The 24,305-nt window shown below is 39.8% G+C and overlaps 1 protein-coding gene and 1 long non-coding RNA gene across 3 annotated transcripts; one reads left to right on the top strand and one right to left on the bottom strand.

Annotated features, from left to right (window-relative positions):
• The first annotated feature begins 822 nt into the window (after window positions 1-822).
• LOC128028031 (dnaJ homolog subfamily C member 1-like) lies at window positions 823-10,830 on the top strand. The gene is made up of 13 exons (XM_052615734.1): window positions 823-997; window positions 1,108-1,203; window positions 2,327-2,428; window positions 2,564-2,610; window positions 3,158-3,323; window positions 3,912-4,009; window positions 4,681-4,771; window positions 4,858-4,954; window positions 5,100-5,263; window positions 5,342-5,461; window positions 7,492-7,540; window positions 7,673-8,118; window positions 9,397-10,830. Exons 1-13 carry the CDS (start codon window positions 935-937, stop codon window positions 9,463-9,465), a joined length of 1,608 nt encoding a protein of 535 aa, XP_052471694.1. The 5' UTR covers window positions 823-934; the 3' UTR covers window positions 9,466-10,830.
• On the bottom strand, window positions 5,254-23,681 carry LOC128028205 (uncharacterized). 2 transcript variants are annotated; one of them, XR_008187156.1, is made up of 4 exons: window positions 23,638-23,681; window positions 22,658-22,746; window positions 22,409-22,465; window positions 5,254-5,467 (listed from the first exon to the last, which is right to left on the bottom strand). It is a non-coding gene; the product is annotated as an uncharacterized LOC128028205 (long non-coding RNA). The 2 variants fall into 2 exon arrangements; XR_008187155.1 differs by lacking the exon at window positions 23,638-23,681 and adding an exon at window positions 23,419-23,465.
• Window positions 23,682-24,305: the final 624 nt, after the last annotated feature.

Here is a 24,305-nt window from a genome sequence, read left to right as displayed (position 1 = left end):
TGTTTGCATGTCCTAGAATACATCTTCGCTGAAGACAAAATCAAATCTAGAAAACAATTAGCATAACCTCATTTGACCTCTAATAAAACTCATATATAAATTATATAAAAAATAAGATATTGTATTTCTATTTACTGTATTATTCATATGTAAGGCTATGTGACCACCGCATATGGCTGATACAATTAAATCTACCTAGATTTTAAATGAGGATTATCTCGTATACATTTTTACTGTCGATTTGGTTTAGTTCTCCTTACTTTTAAAGATATGATTTTATTAATATTTAGCCACCACTAGTCTGTTAACTCGAATATAGACCTATTGGTGCTAGACAGTTTTAATGAAAGGGACTTTTATCAAAATTTCATGGAATATGCTGTTGTTTTCATAAAGAAACGGGTCTAATAGCCCTGGTTATGTGACCATCTCTTTAGATGGGAACAGGTTTCAGAGACGGCCGATGAATGTTTGAAAATCTTTAAATGGAACGTCAGCAAAATTAACCAAAGAGGAAAAGGAGATTAATGGGCTTTTAATAGTAAGAGCAGTATGCTACATGGGAATAATAATTTTTAGCTCTCATCACATAAATTTCACCACTTTTTATAATTAGAGATTAAACAGAGAAAAGGACAATATATAATGTCAATACAGATGTGGAAAAGGACTGTAACGAGCCCAAATTATGTTAATTTGAGAGAAAAAAAGTTACGCCTCTACCACTAGGCTACACATGCTCACTTGATTTATAGTATTATGAATTATAATCGATACCGAAGTGCCATGAGTCCTGGAAGTCTCAGGGTGTTCACATGCCGCAGCAGCGGTACTGAAGCTTTCACACTTATTGGCTCGTGCTGAGGCGGCTGTATGTGAAACGTGTGTAATGTTACGTAGAGCAGGCTGAGCTGAGCTCAAGCAATGCGCCCGTATGAGCCAAAGGACGGGAAATTATGCTAAAGTGGCCTCAAAACCAAGATTGTCCGAATGGGCAGTAGGTAGTAAACCTTCTCAAACATATATATATATATTTATAAACTTTCAGCAATGGCTTTGCCCGAGATCCTTACATTAGTGTTGTTTTCCGGGCTGGCCGTTATTCAGCCCCTGCCAACATTAGCATGGGACGCAGACCTGGAGCTTTTCGACCTAGTGGAGGAAATCCCTCAAACCTTCTATGAGTTCCTGTCGGTTAAGCAGGTAAGACCAATTTGATGTAATGTCAAGTGAATTCGCAAATTTTTCACGCGCGCCTTTAACTCTGGCCATTCAAACGGTGTCTGTAAATGTGATATGCATTTAACTTAAACATAGCAGCGCCAACTTCTATTTATCGCAGGGTGGTCTCAAGTGCGTTTTTACAGGAGTGCATTCGTATCAAAGTAACTCGATCCGTTTAGCTGAATATCTTCCTCCAGCCCCACTCCGGACTCAGGGAAGCGGTAAACGGACTCTCCCTCCTACAGAGCCTGGACGACGGTGGACTTTGACAAAGAAACCTCCCGGCTGTGGGCCTGTACAACACAACATTATGTTTCACTACTTGGCTCATAAACAGATGTCTTATCGTTATGCTGTATTTCCGCTTTTCAGTTGCTAAGTGATATTTGGTGCATCTTAGAATCGGTACTTTTATAAGCATAACCGCTTTTAGTAAAAACAAACAAACATGGCATTCGGTTTTACTTGCAAAAGCGTCGACCCTGATTTAGGCATATGGGCTTTTATCTTAAATATCAGGTAACGTTATATAACTTGCAGAAATTTGCTGTCAATGCATTTCAGAAGAAATGCTAATTCTGTGCTAAAAGATTGTAGCTCTGTTTTGGAGCATGCTAGCTAGTATCCAGCATGTCTCAGATTGTTGTTAGCTCCAGAAGCCAGTTTAACCACACTGGTATGATCTGCTGGTATCTGGTTAGTTTCTAAATCATGGTCTCCCCGTTACAGCTGCCAGTATGTTTATTGTAAGCCTTTATTACTAACCGTTATTTAATTTGGTCTGAAATGCCACAGGCAGTCTGATCACACAGTCTTTGCTACATGGGCGTTGGACTGGGGGTAAAACCACTACTGATTACCAGGGCCCCAAAGGAAGAGAGGGCCCTTGAAAAGTCTGGAATATATTTTATTTTACCTGGATATTTTCATGGACAGGGCCATGGGGGCTAATCAGGACTGCCTATGCATAGGGCCCGAGATCTTGTGCAATGCCCCTGCTTTGCTACAAAAAACATTTTTTTTTTTTTTTTTTTTAAACGTACTGCAGGGTACTCTCAGTAAGTGTTTATGATGTTTATGTTCTTGGTTCGGTTTCTAACAGGATGCATCCTCATCTGAGATCAGGAAGGCATATAGAAAGCTCTCTCTTACATTACACCCCGATAAAAACAAAGATGAAAATGCAGAAAACCAGTTTCGAAAGGTAGGTGTTTTGTTAAGCTTTAATGAAAGTACTCTTTTGGCTTAATGTAGATTGTGTTAATTATTGCTTCTATACCTTACCTTTTGGAATTCAGTGCATTACAATTGAAATATCTTCTCTGTCATTTCTTAATAGTTAGTTGCCATCTACGAAGTCCTCAAGGATGAGGAAAGAAGACAAAGGTGAGGTGTTCTCATGATTTGCTTGCAGACTTAAAAAAGTAAATACAAATTATTAATCCTCGAGCAGCTGTTCAACCTTTTTGACTTGAAAGCCTACAATATTTGAAGATATTTCCACTGTTATTTCTGCTGTGAGTTTCACATAATTTAAGATTCAGTTTTTTTCATTAAAAAAGTTACTGGGATTTGTTGTATGCGTGTTTGTATTATTATTATTATTATTATTATTATTATTATTATTATTATTATTATTATCATCGTTATTATTATTTTAAGGTTAGTTTTTCAATACAAGTAATTTGAAGTCATCCTTTGGCATCCTTGAATGTTGCTGAGGCCTCCTGGTTAAGCACCACTATCTTTGTATAGCAGTGAAAAGTGCTCCTAGAGGTTTTAAAATAGGAGCTTTAATAATACTGACATTATGCCAATGAGTAAGATCCCTAACCACTGTTTGTACCAGTGGGGTACAGACTAGGTAGGGTCTGTGAACTGTCTATTACAATTGCTAAAGTCTTTCAACAATAGTTTCTTACTACATTCACAGATATGATGACATCCTGGTTAATGGGCTGCCGGACTGGAAGCAGCCTGTCTTCTACTATCGACGTGTAAGGAAGATGAGTAATGGAGAGTTGGGCTTCCTCCTCTTCCTCATTCTGACAGTGGGTCACTATGCAGTTATATGGTCCATCTACCTTGAGAAGCAGTTGGTAAGTGTTGAATTGTTGTATAGCACAGTTGTTGTCTTGTAATGCCAGCCTCTGTATAGTCTCACCTAACCAAAACTGGATCCCATAGAAAACCTTCACTGGTCAAGAGGATCTGACCAGCAATTACAGCAACCACAGTTTTTGTATGGTTTCGCTGAAATGTCCCTATAATAACAGACTGGGATGCAAATATTTAAGGACTTTGTGTAAGTTTACTGTAACAATGGTGCTGTGAATTCCCCGTCATTTTTAAAGTCCAGCATTTAGTTGATTCTGATGCACGCTCCTCTACGTCAAAGTTGTAAACATGAGTTTTATTCTTCCATAAGGGGGTTTGGCATCACAACAGCTTTGTTTCCAGCCAGACTGTTAAAGAACATGTCACACGTCTCCTGGAAATCCTGTAGAATTCAACTAATTACATGACGACTTTGAAAATCCCATAGTGTTTTCTATTTTGTGTGCCATACTTTATGCATTAGATGTTCAGCCAACAGTCCATGGGGGTGACGTCTGATGCTGAGATTAGCTTCTTTAATACTAAATGTACTTTCCCAGTGATAACTGCTATGTCTTAATTCTCCTCAGGATGAACTTCTGAGCAGGAAGAAGAGAGAGAAGAAAAAGAAGCAAAGCAGTAAGATGACAGATGAGATTAAGTCCTTGGTACAGGACAAAAATGAGAGGTAATCTAAAAGTCAGGATTTCTTTGTGCGTTAAAGTCTAAAATCACCCTTTCATAAATGAAGGCCTTAAGATACATCATGACAAAAATGTTGCTGCTAAACATAAATATCTTTGTTTTTACTTATTTTCCAATACAAATATATAGATATGCTTAAGTCAATGTGTTTACTTGAGATGCAAAATAAATAGATGAAAACCAGTTTTCTCTTCACTCATTTCATTTTACTAAATTTCTCAGAAAACACAACTATTTATCTAATGTAATTTTACTTGTCAAGTAAGTGTATCTTGATTTACAAATCTTTTGTACTGGAAAAACCAGACAAAAATACTGAGAAATAATTTTTTGCAGGTACAGTAAAAGTTAAGGATGTTAACAAGCTGTTTATTATTAACATTATTAAGCTTTTTTTGTTTTTGCAAAATGGTTAGAAAAGTAATGGAGATCTGTTGGAAGTTCTATTTCTAACATTTACATTTTGATAACATTTTGTTGTCTTCAGTTTATTCCTTAAATTTTCTTTAGTTGCTTTTTAAAAAGCCTCTGCATAAAACCTGTAGAAACATTGAAATAACACTAGATGCTTTTTTGCAAAACAAACAAACAAAAAAGTTGAAACTGGTAGCCAGACCTATAAATCTTTGCTTGCTTTTTTGCTTTTTTTTGTAGATCTGACAGGCCACACTGGCATGACATTTTGCCTCTCAAATTAAGCTTCTGGTTGTACTATTCAGTGAAGTCTCTCCCTCATATCATACAGGTACTGTTCCACCAGATCTTGTGATTTGAGATGCATTTCCACTCCAAGGCTGCAGCTGTAGTCATGACCATATGTTGTATTTTTAGGATGTGAAGCAGTATTATAAAGATTATAAGGAAATGAAAGTAAAAGAGAAGGAGGAGGCAGAGGCAGAGGCTCTGGCAGAACAGGAAATGCAGCAGAGTAATATCATGATCACACACCGTTATACATTACACTCTGCCCTCTTGCACGTATATTGTGTTTGAGTAGTGTTGATGTTATTGTGACTGAGTTGTGACTATGTGATGCTTAATAATCCATGCTGCTGACTGATTTTGCTCTGCAGAAGAAAAACGGCCCAAGGTGAAGAAACCTAAAGTGGAGTTTCCAGTCTATCAACCCAATACAGATGCAGCTTTTGTGCCAGTGTATGATCAGGGAACGTCCATTGAAGATATTGAGGATCAAATGGATGACTGGTTAGAAGACAAAAAACAGCAAAAGATGAAAGTAAGTTTATTTTCTGTTCAGAGAACACTCATTTAAATGGAAAGTATTGCATTAACCAATGGCTGGTGATGAATTTAGACTCTAGAGTGGACGGAGGAGGATCTCAGCCAGCTCTCCCGCTGCATGGCAAAGTTTCCTGGTGGAACGCCAGGCCGGTGGGAGAAGATTGCTCATGAGTTAGGCAGATCAGTGACTGAGGTAAATCTGTAATTAGTACATTGAATTGATCAAAAGTGACAAGTGATTTATAATGTTAATAAGATTATTTAAAATACATGCTGTTCTTTTGAACTTTCTATTCATCATGAATAGAAAAATATGAAAAAAAATATGAAAATAGGTATCATGTTTTCCACAAAAACTGAGCTGCACAATTGACCTATCGGTAAGCCCCTCCCCTCGAGTGCAGATGAACCAATGGCAGTTCAGTATCAGTTGCACGGGGACTGGAACTTGGACATCTTTAGGTTTCAGCACTGTAACAGTGTAAAAACCTTTTCGTTCGTCCATCCCCCCCCACTCGGCTCTGGCTCTCCCAAAGATCCAGCTTCCTCTGGTGGCCTGCCATGGGACTACAGTGAGCCGCCTGGAAAAGCATTTCCTGATGGCTTTTTGGGACTAATAATTGGGTTATATTCCTTTTTGTCTGGGTATCTTGGGTCACTCGATACAACCTATCTTTTATCATGGAAAAAGAGAGAGGTTGGTCAGGCTGGAGAAGCCGTCCGTCAATGGTGCGGACCTGGTCCAACGCATTTTTAAACGTCTCATCACGAGACTGCTCCAGCAGAAAGTCATCTAGCTCAGGGGACATGAAGTCTGCCCTCACTCTCATTTCCTCTGAGTCAGCCTGTGAAGGTCCCGCAACTGCATCCCCAGCCTGCACCACCACTTCTCCGCTTCCTTGCCCTGTCTCCCAAGAAGTATCTGCACACAAAACCCCCAATAACTGTGTAAAAGCTGGCCAAGCTGTCCCCAAAATCAAAAAGGGTAGTCAACCACATCCCCTTGGATGGAAGCAGACACACTCAGCCGTCCCTTGACCGGAAGCGTTGCTGATGGTGTTTGGGGGTACAGCCGACTCATCATAGCCCAGGAGGTTCGCTACAGGCAGCTGTTGGGCTGCCACCTGTGCCTCCCCAGTCAGCAGCAGGATGAGGCACACCGGCCATTGGGTGCGCACTCAGCCGTACGCCTCCGCTGTTCTCTCAAAGAGATCCAAAAAGCCTCTGGATCGTCTTGTGGACCCATCTTCATCAGCGGGACATGAGCGAAGGAAGCTAAGCAAGCTCCGGAGGACTCGCCGGTCTTCATCCTGTGCTTGGACAAACAGCCGGAACCAATCCTCCTGCACCAACTTGAGGTCCATCAGCGCCTGATGTTGGGTTTGGTGAAGCCCGGCGATTGACTTCAGAAACTTCACAAGTGCCATTGCTGTAGCTTGCGGCGTGCCGGCTTCCTTGTCCTGGGTTTCAGCACCAGTGTAACAATGTAAAAACCTACATAGTCATGGGAAGTAGGCGGGAACCGGCAGATATATAAATAAAAATTTTAATAACCAAAACACAAAAACGCACGACAGCCCATCATGGATGACCGCCGTGCACAAACAAAACCAAAACACAAAATAAAGCCCAGGCCTGGCCCTCTCTCCTCCTCCATTGTCGTAGCTCCTTTTTTATTCTTCCGATATCCTTGGTGGGACTTGAGACCGGTTAGTGGCGCAGGTGTCGCTCATTTCCAAATCACTCCACCGGTCTCGCTCCGTTCTTACGGCTCTCGGCCCCACCGCACTCGTCATAAGTGCCATAGAGAAATATTGGAAGATCCAAAGCTCCCATTGGTTTGATGCCGTTTTTGTTTCAAAAATGGTCAAATGAAGTGCCTGGGGTACTTAACACTGATTACAGGGATGCTGAGAGGATGGTGCCACTTCTGTGGCAAACTAGTACCTGATGGTACATCTGTGGTATGCAGGACTTACTAATGGGTCAATTGTTTTCAACATTATCATCAACGAGCAAATCAGCATATTAAAAGGATAACGACACTGAAGACCAAAGTGATGGCTGCTGAAAATTCCACATTATTACTACTTTTGCTGATTTTTTTTTTTTAAGTAAATGCAGGCTCTGTGAGAATTAGAGACTTCTTTCAAAAACGTTTAAAAACGTTTTAACCACTGATCAAAATGGTTTTGGTATAAACCTTTTTTTTTTTCTTCACAGGTGACAACAAAGGTAAAGCAAGTCAAAGACTGTGTCACCGGTACATCAGGTAAGCTGTTTGATTCATTAAAATATTTTGAATAAAACTTCACCTACCATATACGTTTTTACCTACTGAGATATATTAAGCATGTCTGTCACAACACTTATGTCTATCTGTCCTCTTTGTCTCTATTTCTAGGGTTGGTGAAGCTTTCTGATCTGAAGGGTGGTGCATTGATGGGTAAGAGTTCCAGAGCCATCACAGTGCCAGACAGTCTGATGACCCAGCGAGAGGAGACCTTAGAGCAGCAGCTGGAGGATTCAGCAGAGCCTGCTGGGGCAGAGGACTCTGAGAGCAAAGCTCTAAGAAGACGGACAAAAAAGTCTATGGTCGGGAGCGCTGGAACAGGAGCAGTGGAGGAAAGGGTGAAAGGACGCAGACAAAGAGACTTCGACCCCACAGCTGTAGATGACAACAGTGAAGATGAGAAGAAACCATCAGCCTCCAAAGAAAAACCCAGTGCTGCTGAAGATGTCTGGACACAGAACCAGCAGAAGCTCTTGGAGCTGGCCTTACAGCAATACCCACGTGGCACCACTGAACGCTGGGACAAGATTGCTAAGGTGGTGCCTGGAAAAACCAAGGTGAGCATCAACTTTACCTAGAGGTGGGACTTTCAAGTCACAAGCAAGTCTTCAAGTCATATTCAAGTCCTCAAAGGGTTAAAGCTAAAGAGATAATTAAGTGACTAATTAAATGATGATTGTGCATTAGTGATGAACATCTGCCGTTAACAATCAACATCACCGAAGTAAAGAGAAACACAAGAACTACAACTGAATTTAGCCACAGCCTTCAACTGGAAAAAAAAGTAAAAGAAAAAAAACACTATGCCACCATAATTGTGGTCAAGGTTTGCTTTAAGTAGTGTCTTGACCCTTTTACTAATTCAAACCAATTTGATTCAAAACAATTGCAATATTGTTTTCGCAACAAACATGTATGCATTGCTGAGTCGAACCTTGCAGTAACAGATGATCTTATGTTTTTTCTGCTTATAACTCATGATGACTGAACATCATGAAATTGTGTTTATCTTTGGATAGTAGACTGACACTCAGCTATTACTGAACTGAAGTAAAAAAAAAATCTTAATGCTTCAATGTTGAAAGACACAAAAGGAGATGATCAGTTCAGGTTTTTAGACAAACACACTTATCACACGATCCTCAACAGTGGTGACAATTCTTCATACTGCAGTGCATGACGGGAGTTTTTACTAAGGTTTTACCCAGCATGCAACATTTTGTTGATTGTCACCACTGTTGAGAGTCATATGCTGGTTCTTGATGTCTGTGTGTGTCTACAGAGTATAGTTTTTCTAATTTTGTATGCACTTAGTAGATTTAAAATTCACTTTATTTATTTTTTTCCATAGTGAGTTTTACTGGGTTGATTATGCTAAATTTAAATAGAGCTAATGTTAATTTGATTGTAATCTGACCAGCTATCACATACAGATTAATTTCTTCTCTCTGCTTTACAGCACCTCATGCAATGCTACATAAAGAGATCTAACATGACAGTCAAGGGTCAAGAGCCCCACTAAAGCAAACACTGATCTCCATTATGGTTGCATCACTTTAACCAATAAAACATCAACATCTGATCCTCTGTAATTCTCAAGAACAGCAGGTGTTCATCATTAATGCACAATCATCATTTAATTAGTCACTTAATTATCTCATTAACTTTTAACCCTTTGAGGACTTGGGATATGACTTGAAGACTTGCTTGTGACTTGAAAGTCCCACCTCTGACTTTACCAACCACAGTCACTGGAAAATGTATTTGACCTGACATTTAACTGCACATAAAAGCTGTATTTCATGTTAGTTAATGAGTTGATTCTCTTTATTTAGGAGGAGTGCATGTCCCGTTATAAACTGCTGGCAGAGCTGATTCAGAAACGGAAGCAGGCCAAGAGCTGACTCCTGGTCTTCAGTATTTCACCATACCTCTCACCTGCTTGTTATGTGCCTTATTAATGCAACCCTATGTCCTTCGTGCCATGTTCACCAGAGCCTGAATTGTCAGCATTTAATTATTGGAGAGATCCCAACTGCACATTTAAATAACGTTTTATTTTAAAAACGGTTTAAAGGGGGGGGTGAAATGCTCATTTTCACTCAATATCCTGTTAATCTTGAGTACCTATAGAGTAGTACTGCATCCTTCATAACTCCAAAAAGTATTTAGTTTTATTATATTCATAAGAGAAAGATAGTCTGTACCGATTTTTCCCGGAAAAACACGAGCGCCTGGAGGCGTGACGTGTGGGCGGAGCTAAAGAATCACGAGCGCCAGTAGGCTTTTGTGTTGAGAGCGTTTGGAAGCTGTGACAGCTGTGAAGGCTGAAACTGAACGAGAGCAGCAGCAGCAACGTCTCGCTCCGAGTGGGGCTCGAACCCGGGTCTCCGATGGGAGGCGGACGCACTAACAAGTAGGCAGAGATATTTTAAGCAGTTTTACTCACCGCCTGTGGTTCCAACACACAATTGTGACCCTTTTTCGTTGGGATTGCATCATCCTTAAGAAATAAATGATACGCAAATCCGTCGTCAAACTGGGCTTTGTTTGTAAAACAAGCATTTTAGAAATGCAGGGAACAAACACAAACACTTGCTCCGATCAAACTCCGTTGATGCTCTGTAAAAATAAACTCCATCCACTGGTCCCTTGATGCTGTTTTTTCTTTGGTAATCTGTGCAGGGTTTGTCTTGCCCTGGCAACCAAAAACACACTCCTTTTGTGACATTTCGCAACGCTCTCGCTCTGATCAGTGATTGTCTGTGCACAGCCTTATGTGCACAGCCTCTCTCTGCTCTGCTATACGGCAGCACGTGCTCTTCCGGCAAACGTTCCCTCAGGACCCATATATGGAAATTCCGCTCCATCTAACGTCACACAGAGCCATACTCGAAAAAAACTTTCCGAAACTTGTGACAAACCGGAAGGAGTATTTTTGGAACAGAAATACTCCTTCAAACCTACAACTTAATTTTTGAAACTTTGTCCATGTTTAGCATGGGAATCCAACTCTTTAACAGTGTAAAAAACTCAGTATGCATGAAATAGCATTTCACCCCCCCTTTAAGATTGTAGACTTGTTGTTTTTTGTTTCATCTATGCAACCAGATAATCTGAGAAGCAGAAGGAACATTTTTAATGTTTTTTTTTTTTCTTTTTTTTTTTTTTATTCTAAAACATTGTTTTTCAGAAGCACAATGTGTTGTGCTGTAATCTGTTTTGGTCATATGTTATAACAAAGTACTTGCATAAAACATGTAATGTTTCATTGTTTCTCTTGTGGTCATTACTGTGCTTCAGCACATATTAGCGCATACATTTTGAAGAACATGACACTGTCATCCTCATAAATTCCATTCTGTAGATTTAAGATTAAACTAAGTGATTTTTCAAAGATGTTTACACTGTTGTGCTTCCTGCATGCAGAAAAACAATTTTGATATAAATTTTAATTAGTTCTTGGTTTAGGTGCAATTAGCAAGATTTTCTTTTGAAAGTATGACCCTTATTATCAACATACACCAAATGACATTTGATGGTTTTAAATCTGACTTTCTCAAACAACTACAGAATTGGAAGTGGAATTACTTTGTCTATAACGCAAACGCACGGCAGGATTACGCAACACTCGTTCCTTCATCTAGAGAGAACCGAGGTTACGTTATTAACCAAGAACGTTCTTTTACGAGAGTACTCTTGTGTTGCGTAAGCTAGCTACGGGAACCCAATGTAAAATGCTGTGTGTGCTTAGTAATGTCCACACATATATTCCCAAAGGCATGTGCTGGTGTATATATAATAGTGGGTAAATCCAGACCAACGAACATGGGTCTGAGAATATAATATGACCATCTCGTAGGACATGGGTGCTTATCACAGTATAACAGTCAGGAACGACATGAGTCAGCCTGAACTGCTGGACATCTGAGCCAGAGGGACAGATATGATTGTAGAATTACAGTCTGGGAGGACCTAAGTCAGACTGATCTGTTAGTTTTAGACCCGTGTTAGCAGCACGCTCATAAAACACTGTCTGCACGACGCAGAGTCGGGCAGATCAGTGGATATTACACCTAGACTGACAACAGCTTAGCCTGCAAGGCAGGAACTTCCAGGTTATAGAACCTTATGAATGTAGACAGGGAGGGCCAGCCTGCTGTCATACAAATGTCCTGGAGTGAAACTCCACTGAACCATGCCCATGAGGAGGCCATACCTCTTGTGGAATGAGCTTTGATGCACTTCCTCAGGACATTCGCGTCCTCCTGCACCTGAATGAACAAATACAAATCGCAGTTTAAACAAACAGAAAAGAATGCGAAAGAGCTTAATTCAGCACGCAGTGATCTGGTGTTCAGGGCGCATTGTCTTCAATGTATGAAAATGAAAGTAAATCACTCACTGCTCTTGATTGAATTACTTTGTAGTTTTAAAAATAATTTATCCACAGTCAAACCAAAAATCAGATATAATTGATTATATTGTTTTACTGGTGGGTGCAGGACATTAGTTCATGTAAGTGAGTATATCAAAATACAGTGGACAAAAAAGTCTATGGTCGGGAGCGCTGGAACAGGAGCAGTGGAGGAAAGGGTGAAAGGACGCAGACAAAGAGACTTCGACCCCACAGCTGTAGATGACAACTGTGAAATATTAAACCCCAAAAATTCTTCATACTGTAGTAGACTACCAGTGAAATTTATTTATGAAAAAATAAATTAAAACAAAAATAAATTAGGGACCTGACCATGTTTTGCTTAAGTGTTTCTTTCTTTAATTGCTAATGCATCCTTTTCAAACCACAGACTGAACAAAATTAAGCATTGCTTGCTTGGTAACTGTTCAACAAAGTATGGATAGTTGTGTAAATATTGTCTGTAATGATAAACTTCCTAATCATCCAGAAGAAGGAAAGGGAACTGGCGCACAATCAAAATGAAATTTTAATAATCACAAATAAACACAAAACAGCGCACCAGCCCCTCACGGATGATTGGTGCGCATAAATAAAAAGCAAAACATAAAATAATGGCCCAGGCCTGGTTCTCTCATCCTTCACTATCGTCGCTCCAGTTTTATATCCTTCCATCTCCTCTGTGGGACTCGAGACCGGCGGTGGGGAGCAGGTGTCGCGGATTTCCCAATCACTCTACCGGCCTCGCTCGTTCCCACATCTCTCGGCCCCGCCCCACTCGTAACATTGTCATACTGACAGTTGTCTGAAGTTTTGGTTGATTCCATTACATATCTTTCTATCAAAGTCTGACATTATCAAGAGGAATTTTTTCTGATACAGTTTAACTCTTGAGTTCTTGTCATATTTTATTACCAATTTCTAAACTATAGCAAATAAACTGTGATAGTGTGAGAAATGTTGAAGGTGTCTGAATACATTTTGGTTTGACTGTGTATTTAATTTTACAGTGAAGACTATGCAGTGCTATTTTTAATTAGTTTCTGGACACCTACAAACTTAGGTGAAAAAAGTAAACATTGTATAAAAAGCACAAATAAATAAATAGAACGAACATACAGTAAATATTAAACAATTTTAAACAGGGCCCACTGTACAACCTGCACCAGGGCCCCTAACCCCAGCTATGGCCCTGGGTTAAGGTACCAAGACGGAGCAATGCACTGTGTGTACTGTAAGAAATAAAACAAGAAGGCATGTGGTTTAAAAGATGGCAAGTAAAATCAAAAGCACATTTGTATGCAATACAGTTTCATTATTTTTCAGAGCGACTTAATATAAAATAATTGTGCGACCAAATCATGTTTTGCGCCACTAACTGAAAAAGTTAGCCGTACAAGTTCCACCAGTGGAAAAGATTAGTGTAGTTCCCTGGTTGGAGGCATCTGTCGAAATTATTTTTCGTTTCGAGATTGTCCCCAAATCCACGCCTGACTGATACCAGTCTGCCACCTTACAGGGCTCCAGTGCTGTCACACAGTTCTGAGTCACCCTGAGGCGAATAGTGCCAGAGGTCCACGCTTGACACGGGACCCGTGTTTTCAGCCAGTGCTGTAGAGGGTGCATATAATGCAAGCCCAGTTGGAGCACTGCCGAGGCCGAAGCCATAAGACCCAGCATCCTCTGAAAATTCTTCAGAGGAAAAATGCTGCTGGCCCTGAAAACCGCTGCTGAGCATTGCATTCACAGTGTGCGCTCTGACGTCACGCTGTGATTGATACAGAGTCCAAATCTGTCCCCAGAAAATACATTTTCTGGCTGGGAGACAATGAGCTCTTGGTCCAGTTGATTTAGAGACCCAAATCCTTTAAGTGGTTGAGTAATAAAGCTTTATGCACTATCAGCTTTGCTTCTGACTGTGCTAGAATTAGCCCGTCATCCAAATAGTTCAAAATTCACATCCCCCGTTGTCTCAGGGGAGTGAGCGCCATGTCATGCACTTTGTGAATGTACGAGGTGCAAAAGGTAGACTAAACGGCAGGATGGTGTACTGATAGCTCTGACCCTTGAAGGCTAATCGCAAGAAAGGCCTGTGATGGGCGATATTTGAATCTGAAAATAGCCATCTTTCAGATCCACTGAGATAAGTCTCTCGGGTGTATTTGTGTGAGAATCTGTCTGGTCATGAGCATTTTGAATGACGTCTGCATGAGGGCTTTGTTCAAATGCCCGAAATCTAGGATGGGTCTGAGACCACCATCCTTCTTTGGGACAAGGAAATATCTGCTGTAGAAACCTCCATTGTTCTGGATCAGCGGTACGGTTTCTATAGCACCTTTTCTCAACAGTTTTGCAATCTCGGCACGAAGTAGATGTGCTACTACTTCTTTCACCGTGGTTTCAGCCTTGGCTCGAAAGCGTGGGGGTCTGCGAGCGAACTGCAGCGAATAGCCTTGTTTTACAGTGTTCATTTCCCAGTCTGACATGCCCAGGATCTTTTCCCATGCTTTTATACTTAACGCTAGGGGAAGAATGGTATCTGGGCTCTGGTCGCTGTGTGTTTGATTCGACCATCTTCGTCTTCCTAGTGTGGTCAGAAAGACTTTGAGGGCTCAGGTTTAACTGCTATCTTAGCCTGGATCCCCGAGGGGGAGGCGTTCTGCGACGGCTCGAAGAGTACGAGCACTGCTGAAACTCTCTGCGCTGTGAAGCTGGCGGCAGAGACGGTGCTGGCGCTGTGTTCCGGTTGGGATGAATTTTGGAGCGGTCTGTCGTGGAACTAGAGCGTTTTGGTATGAAGTGCCACATTGCTTGCAAGGTTTTCTGCACTTCAGAGTACCTCCGCGAAGCCATTGATTATCGAGCCGAAGAGACCAGCTGTAGACACAGGCGCATCGAGGAAAATGGCGCCTTCTAGCTTTTAGTTAGCTTGGAGTTCTGGCAGGAAGGGAGCGGGCCTCGTGTGAGGCGTCAAGTGTCGCACGGCAGGAAACAGCCACCTGGCCTGTTGGGTGTGGGTTCCTCAGACAGAGACCAATCAAGGCAGAGGTCCTCGACAGCCTGGGTGTGAAGGCGGAGAAGCTCTGCGTCAAAGCTAGACCGCTCACAGTTCGACTCTTGTGTGTAAGGGGCGGGGTCCGGGTTGGAGCCCGACCATACTTCGCTCTCAGAGGCTAGAAGAGAGCAGCTGTCCTCTTCTGCATTGTCCCCATCAGACTCGAGATGCACCGCGGGGGGCTGGCTGGCCGCTATCAAAGAGGGGGACTCAGATGCACATTGGGAGTTAGCCGACATGCAAGCACTCTCAGAGATGTCCTCCGGCATTCTCGGTGAACGGCGCTTTTTACGGCACGAGCCCGAAGGGTCGACATAGCTATGGATTCGCAATCAGGGTAGCCGCCTTTGGAAAGTGCGTGGTCCACGTGGTTTCTTCCCAGGCAGAAAACGCACAGGATGTGATGGTCCCCATCGCTGAAGGAGGCTATGCACGAGCCACACTTGGAAAAGAGAGGCATTTGAAACAATGCCTTAGCTCTTTTAGAATGCCGTGTGTTGCAGGGCGAACACACACAATGCAAATACAATATAAAGAAAGGATATAGGTGCCAAATTTATTTTGGCTTCAGTATTCAGTAAGCTAGCTTACGCAACACGAAAGTACTCTCGTAAGAGATCCTGCATTTTACTCACCCTTGAGGCATCCAATGTATGTATCACTTTGTCCTGGCTGAAAAGTTGAAAGTCCACAATACGTCAAATAAAGCGTGCGTATCCATAATAAAACGTGCCTCACATGGTCCTGGGTGTGAATAAAGGCCTCCTGTAGCGAATCCATGCGTTTTCATAAGAAAAATATCCATATTTCAAACGTAACACACTTTTCTCTCACTTCCGGTATTCTGTCATGTGCAGTAGGTGTTCCAGCGGATGACGTAGGGCGTCAGTGTTGCTTGATTAGTGACGAATGAGGAGATAGAACAAAACAAAACGCAGGTCACGAATTAGAAGCACAAAATGAGGATTTATAAATAAAAATGTCAGAGGATTGCGACATAAGCCAAGAGGAGATTGGTTTTAACCCCCGGTAATAAGGGACGGAAATAGGTACTTGCTTTAATTACTATATTAGTTCTTATAGTTTTCAGAGGTTTTTAAATCAACTCTTAAGTTGTCAAATATTGCAATTAAAAACTTAATTTGAAACTTAGTTGCATTTTCATGTTATTCCCTGTACCAGTGATAATGACCTAGAGTTTATTTTATTTTTTAATGACTTTCCAGCCTGTTGAGGAGAGTTTGATTTATTATTTATTACAATATGAGAAGTATGGCGCCCTCATGAGGCTGTGAGAGGAAATTCAACTCTGTTCAAACCTCTTAAAGGGGGGGTGAAATGCTCGTTTTCACTCAATATCCTGTTAATCTTGAGTACCTATAGAGTAGTACTGCATCCTTCATAAATCCAAAAAGTCTTTAGTTTTATTATATTCATAAGAGAAAGATAGTCTGTACCGATTTTTCCCGGAAAAACACGAGCGCCTGGAGGCGTGACGTGTGGGCGGAGCTAAAGAATCACGAGCACGAATAGGCTTTTGCGTTGAGAGGATGTGGAAGCTGTGACATTACCATGAGGGAAAACCCATCATCCAAAACAAACCTTGGCTTACAGTCAGATTCAGCCATTTATTTATGATTCAGAATCAGATCCAGAGGCTGAAACTGAACGAAAGCAGCAGCAGCAACGACTCGCTCCGAGCGGGGCTCGAACCCGGGTCTCTGGCATGGGAGGGGACGCACTAACAAGGAGGCAGAGATATTTGAAGCAGTTTTACTCACCGCCTGGGGTTCCAACACACGATCGTGACCCTTTTCCTTGGGATTGCATCATCCTTAAGAAATAAACGATACGCAAATCCGTCGTCAAACTGGGCCTTGTGAGCAAGCATCTTCGAAATGCAGGGAACAAACAAAAACACTTGCACAACTCCGTTGATGCTCTGTAAAAATAAACTCCATCCACTGGTCCCTTAATGCTGTTTTTTTTGTCTTGCCCTGGCAACCAAAAACACACTTCTTTTGTGACTTTTCGCAACGCTCTCGCTCTGATCAGTGAATCACTCTGATCAGTGAATGCCTCTGCTCTCAGTGCTCTGTTATACGGGAGCGCGCGCTTTTCCGGCAGAAGTGCCTTAGGACCCATATAAGGAAATTCCGCTCCATGTAACGTCACACAGAGCCATACTCGAAAAAAACTTTCCGAAACTTGTGACAAACCGGAAGGAGTATTTTGGGAACAAAAATACTCCTTCAAACCAGTGTTAATTTCGTTGACGAAGACTATGACGAAAAATATTCGTCAACTAACCTTTTTCACGGACGAAAACTAAATAAAAACTAAATAAAAAGTCACATATGATGACGAAAAACGTGACGAAATATAACTGACACTTTAGTCAACGAATAAAAATGAGATGAAAATATATGGGAGGGACGAATGGAGAAGAGATACAATCAGAGCGAATCTTTGAGGGTAGGTTGATCTATGCAGAAGCTGCCGAGCCATTTTAAAAAGCCGCGGCAAATGCAAGCGCAACAGCTAAACAAAGCAGCAGTTACAAAGAAAAGAGAACAACGATGAGTTTGCAGAAATTCGCACAGTTTCGCGGACGTTTTCATAACAGTTTAGTTGTTTACACAGGGAACTACACTGCGACCTTTTGAAATGCCATTGCGACCCAAATTTTTATGGGGTCGTAAATGTATCACTGATTATTTTTGTACCTACTTATGTGTAATGCTATGTTTTAATATGAGCATTTATTAAAACAGAAATGTGTATTTTAAGAATACGCTTTATAACGTGCTCCGAGCATTCAACACATCAAGTTGGCTTCAGCCCCGCAATGCGGGAAAGTTGAACTGAGCAGCTGGTTACTCGCGCAACACTGAATCGAGCTCTCCTTCAGGACGTTTGCGTCCTCCTGCACCTGAACGAACAAATACAAATCGCATTTTAAATAAACATATGAAAAAGAGCGAAAAGTGAAAGAGCTCAATTCAGCAGCGCGGTGTTCTGGTGTTCAGGGAGCAAGCAGAGACGCGTCTCAAAGTCTTCTTGCTTTTGTACCGACAACAAATACATACTAAATATTGTCTTGGAAAGTGTGTTCGAAAAAGTCTGTAGTTATGTCTTCAGTGAAAGTAAAGAGTTGGAAAGAAATCGGATGTGTCTCTTTATAATGGATGCATTTGTCTCTTAAAGTGACCGCGCCTAATTTACTAGCTCTGCTGTCAGTGTCTTTAATGTATGAAAATGAAAGTAAATCACTCACTGCTCTTGATTGAATTACTTTGTAGTTTTAACAAGAATTTATCCAAAGTCAATCCAAAAATCAGATAGAATAGATTATATTGTTTTACTAGTGACTAAAAAATAAAATAAAATAAAATTATTAGGGACCTGAGCATGTTTTGCTTAAGTGTTTCTTTCTTTAATTGCTAATGCAACCTTTTCACACCACAGACTGAACCAAATTAAGCATTGCATCCGACATTATCAAGATGAATTTGTTGTTCTGACACAGTTTAACCCTGAGTTATTGTCATATTTTATTACCAATTTCTAAACTACAGCAAATAAACTGTGATATTGTAAGAAACGTTGAAGGTGTCTGAATACATTTTGGTTTGATTGTGTATTTTATTTTACAGTGATGACTATGCAGTGCTATTTTAAATGAACAAAAACAAACTTAAAAAAATGTAAACTTTGTGTAAATATCACAAATAAAGAAATAGAATGAACATATAATACAAATATAATATAGGTGGTTGTCTATTTCAATAATACTGTACTTCATCTTGAAAGAATGTCATATGCATAGCATATCATTCAGGAGGAATGCATATCTTTTTCAGAGAGCATGTATATTTTTCATTGAGAGCAGGCCTTATGTTTATTTTATAAATACCATTCCATAACAGACTGATGGAAACATTTAGTCAAGTCAACTAAGTTGACTTTGTTCTACTAAAAAAAAACTAGACTAAGACTAAAAGACTTAAGACTAGACTAAGACTAAAACTCTTATGATATTTAGTCGACTAAAACTAGACTAAGACTAAAACATTTCAGATGACTAAAATGTGACTAAAACTAAATGGTGTGTTATTCAAAAGACTAAGACTAAGACTAAATCCGAATTTGCTGTCAAAATTAACACTGCTTCAAACGTACAACTTAATTTTTGAAACTTCCAACTCCAACTCTTTAACAGTGTAAAAAAAACTCAGTATGCAACTACAACTTAATTTTTGAAACTTCCAAATCCAACTCTTTAACAGTGTAAAAAAAACTCAGTATGCATGAAATAGCATTTCACCCCCCCTTTAACATCACAAACACATGGCTTCCCTTCACACAGCTGTATATGGCATTGGTCTGTACCTGATTTAAGATCAGAACATGGATGTCATTGATGGAAGTTTCATATTTTGTAAAAACAAAGGCTTACTTTAATGTGGTGATAATCTACATGAAATACTTAGAATAAATAAAGTAAACAGGATAAAGAAGGGCATTTAAATCAATAAAACATGCTAGTTATTCATAATTTTTATTTACTTCAGATGTTACAGTGTGCTGTTCACCTTGGAATGAAAATATTGTCAATGTTTTTAACCCTAAAACTTGCTGTGTCTTATTTGATACGTTAATTTCTAATGCCTCTAAACTTTGCTGAAAACAAAAAACGGTTGTAGGCTAACGTACTCAATACAACAATCTGCCCTCTGACTGAGTGTTTAGCAAATAAAAAACATTTAACTGTAATTGTAAAAACACTCCTCCGGGTCATAATACATATTCTTGTTGTGTATTATTTACTGATTATTATAAAATAAACGTAAGAATAACTAAATTGCTAGTTATAATAAAGATGTAATTGACTTGCATTACAAACGATCAAAATTTCATCTTATTTGTTGGCCATATAAATAACAACAACTGAACCAAATGATTTCTTTTTAGGCTTCTGAACATGTAGATGTTTCCCTCCTTGAGCTATGTACGTGAGCCATAAATGCCTGATGTATCAATAATCTACAACTCTTTTTTTTCTGACTATGATTTTATATGGCCAGCTTTACATGGTTAAAAAAGATGAGTGTTAAACCTGTTAGACATCCAAAAAGCAAGGCTTTGATAAGATCCCTTTTCTAAAGAACAATTCTACTTTGAAAGAACAAGAACAATTTTTCCAACCAAATATCCCTTCAGCAATGCACTTAACAAAAAAAGTGGCTTTGGAGTAAATAACTTATTAGACTATTTTTATTGTTGAATTCATGAATGTATTCTAAAGCTTATTTTTTAGTTCTGATTATACAAACTTGCGCTGAAAAGCGGAACATTCAAATCAGTAAAGCATTATGTTTATGTGACTGACACTCTGTGAATCTGGCTCTGGTTCGTGTCTGATCGCCCAGCAAACATGCCCCTTTGGGGCCCGCGTGGGCCCACTGCGGGCAAAAAATCTTGCCCGTGTGGGCAGCCCACTGTGGGCCCCATTTTTTCCAATGGGAAATGTGGGGCCCGAGTGGGACAGCCCAAAAGTGTGGGTTGAGTTTGGGCCCCGAGTGGGACAGCCCAAAAGTGTGGGTTGAGTGTGGGCTGGCCCACACAAATCTGAGTGGGCCCCCAATAGGACCAATTGTGTGCCCATAACATGACCACAGGTATGTACACAGTGTGGGCTGGGTGTGGGTACAGTGTGTGGGCTGGTTGTGGGCACAGTGGGGAGAGTGTGGGTACAGTGTAGGCTGGGTGTGGGCACAGTGGGGAGAGTGTGGGGACAGTGTGGGCTGGCTGTGGGCACAGTGGGGAGAGCGCGGGGACAGTGTGGGCTGGGTGTGGGCACAGTGGGGAGAGCGTGGGGATAGTGTGGGCTGGGTGTGGGCACAGTGGGGAGTGTGTGGGTACAGTGTGGGCTGGGTGTGGGCACAGTGGGGAGACGAGGGTACTGTGTGGGCTGGGTGTGGGCACAGTGGGGAGAGCGCGGGGACAGTGTGGGCTGGGTGTGGGCACAGTGGGGAGAGTGTGGGAATACTGTGGGCCAAAAGTGTGCCCTCTATTCATCCAGTAGCGTCCCAGGTGAAAATGTGGACCTAGGGCCCCAGCAGTCCTCACAGTATGCCCACAGTTTGGAGGGAAATGTAGACATAAACTTGTGTAGGGCCTTTGTGACCTTAACAAATAAAACTTTGTACCTGCAGAATGCTGCAATATTACTATTAAATCACTTGCTGAATAATTATTAGTAGAAGTAGAAGTAATAAATTAAAGAGTCATACATTTGAAATACTTTGATTTATTCACGGCCATGTAAAAAATGAAGAAAAACACTGTTCAAAGTTTAGGATAGGTAAGATTTGTAAATGTTTTTGAAACAAGTCTCTTATGTTCACCAAAACATTTATTTGATAAGAAATACAGTTAAAGCAGTAACATTATGAAATATTTAAATTTTAAATAACCGTTTTTTTTTTTTTTTTTTTTACATTTTAGAGAAACGAGTTCTGTTTTACTATGATGTTTAATTTTCACCAGCCATTACTCGTCTTCTGTGTCATACAATCCAAAAGAAATTATTAAAATGTTCTGGTTTTGGTGTTCAATAAACTTTTTTTTTTTAGCATCTCAAAAACTGTTGCGCTGCTTCATTTTTGGAAACAGTAATATATTTTTTTCAGGTTACTTTATAGGTTTTAAAAGAGCAGCATTTATTTATTTTTTTAAATAGGATTTTTGTCCAACAATGTAAACGTTTTTACTGTTGCTTTTTATCAGTTTAATGCACCCTTGCTGAATACAAGTAATATCTTAAAGAAAGAAAAAACTTTCTGACCCCAAACTATTGAACACTAGAATCTATTGAATAGATTTATAAAACAGAATAATGACCAATTATAACTTCATTAGAACATTAAGTAGATATTATAGATAATTATAGATAAATCAATTCTGTAAGGGGCACCAGTAGAGCTCTGCCAGATCTCTGATCTTCTGCTCCTTCCACCGTCCCAAGTCTCTTATGTTATAGAGCCACTTTAATAGGAAGTCTCCCAGGGCACTTATAGTTTTTTTTTTGTGGAACATTTTTTAATGTTAATAATTAATGAATGCTTTACTGATAGCAGAGATACACAGAGAGTGACAGAGTGTGAATGACTAAATGAGACAACAGTGTTCGCTGGGTTTGAGACTTTATCCCAAGAGGATGTCTGAGTCACAGATAAAAATAGCTTATTATTGTAATACAGTAAGTAATAGAGGTATAAGTAAATGTCAAAAATTAGTGCTTTAAAAATTAACTAATGACTTTAACTTGATGCATGCATATGCAGCTTTAAACAAATTAAAGTGTACTTACATTACAAACGATGCAGTGACCTGTTACTAGTGACTCTTTATCTTCATCTGACACAAACTAAATGGAGAAAAAGAGGAAACATCAATGAATATCAGTGAAATATTGCATATATCAATACAAATTAAAAGTTATTTTTATTTTGACAACATTGAGAAGAGACGCAGGATGACTGCTAGGCTGATCACTTACAACAGTGATGTCCTGGAGGACCAGCATCCTGCAGAGTTTATCTCCAATCTGTTCACAGACCTGTCTGAAGTGTGTGATGATCCTGAAGACCTCCATCAGCTGCTTCATCAGTACAGGATTGAGACAGGACCTTAACTCTGCGATCAGGACTAGAATAGAAATAATAAAAAAAATAATATATGGTGTATGGTTTAATATCTGAGAATGGATAAGGGAGAAAAAAGAAATTATCACATAATATTACATAGGTTTGTATGAATGAATGTAACTACATACAAATTAACTAACTTTATACAGTCAAGAGAAAACTATCAGTTATGAACAGCCATACATTAATGATAACGAGATTTGATAAGCGTGTGTAGCCGAGGTATTGTATTATGCTATATTAATCTTTGTTTATGTTGCTATTAAGGACTTTATAAGAGACATTATACGGACTCAACCTAACTCCATTACACTACGTTATGTACGTAACGTTAGGCCTAACGTTAGCCTGCTCGCTAGTTAAAAACTAACAAGAAGACAGAAAAGGAAATGAAACCAAATTAACACCGCAATGGACGTAAATAAATGATAATTTAATGAATTAATGTGCAATTGAAAGGATATATTACCAGAGATTATGTTACCTCAGAAAACGATCGGAAGTCTGCCGTTAAAACCGTTGGTCATTTATAAAAGCCACTAGCAACATTGTTAATCAAAATTAAAATGTGTAAATTAATTCCTATTAAATAATTTATTCACAACTATTTTGACTAATTTTACAAACTGTAATGAAAAATTAAGAAATTAACTGAGAAATTTAAAAAGCTTACCTGGTTGAGCGGAGCTGGGCGGTATCAGTTGAAGTCGGAATGACAGCTCATTAATTATGCACTATGCAGAGTACCGGCAGTTCCTGCTCTCATTGGCTAGAATCAATCACGTGCTGAAGAGCTGACGCAAATGTAATAATTAATTCACAACTATTTTGACAAATTTTTCAAATTGAAATGAAAAATTAAGAAATTAACTGAGACATTTAAAAAGCTTACCTGGTTGAGCGGAGCTGGGCGGTATCAGTTGAAGTCGGAATGACAGTTCATTAACTATGCAGAGTTCCGGCAGTTCCTGCTCTCATTGGCTAGAATTAATCACGTGCTGAAGAGCTGACGCAAATTTTTATATTTATATTTATATTTTATTATTATTTAATAATTAAACGATTGATCATGAATCGTATCCAAAATAAATAAATACATTTATTTATCTTTTTTTTTTTTTTTTTTTTTTTTTTACATAATATATGTGTGTCCTGTGTATATTTATTATGTGTATATGTTTATCAATTTGCATTGGCTACAAATTGCTGCTCACATTAAATTCAAGGTATTGATGTTTGCATACAAAACCAACACTGGCTCTGCACCCCTTTACCTAAATGCATTACTTCAGACTTTTGTGCTTCTAGAAGCTTGCGTGTCACTTTTACAGACTTTTAAATTAAATGTTCCCTCCTGGTTGAATGACCTCCCCGTCTCAATCTGAGCAGCTCAGTCCTTAGCCATCTTCAAGACACATCTATTCCATCTTTATTTGACCCTCTAACTTTAGCACTCACTATTCTAATTCTATTCTTAAAAAAAGTTCCCCATTTAGACTTAAACTCTTATAATTTACTTACTTGTTTTCTCTTGTTTTCCCACAGTGGGCTTGCCCACAG

Source organism: Carassius gibelio, chromosome A2 (assembly GCF_023724105.1).
Source record: "Carassius gibelio isolate Cgi1373 ecotype wild population from Czech Republic chromosome A2, carGib1.2-hapl.c, whole genome shotgun sequence".
In the NCBI taxonomy this organism is placed as follows: Eukaryota; Metazoa; Chordata; class Actinopteri; order Cypriniformes; family Cyprinidae; genus Carassius; species Carassius gibelio.
This window is presented reverse-complemented; position numbering and strand designations above follow the sequence as displayed.

Excerpts from the sequence above, each read along its gene's own strand:
- LOC128028031 (XM_052615734.1), top strand. The coding sequence starts at position 935 with ATGAGCCAAAGGACGGGAAATTATGCTAAAGTGGCCTCAAAACCAAGA. Across the intron at positions 4,772-4,857 it reads CTCTCCCTCATATCATACAG|GATGTGAAGCAGTATTATAA; the intron begins GTACTGTTCCAC and ends TTGTATTTTTAG. Across the intron at positions 7,541-7,672 it reads CTGTGTCACCGGTACATCAG|GGTTGGTGAAGCTTTCTGAT; the intron begins GTAAGCTGTTTG and ends CTCTATTTCTAG.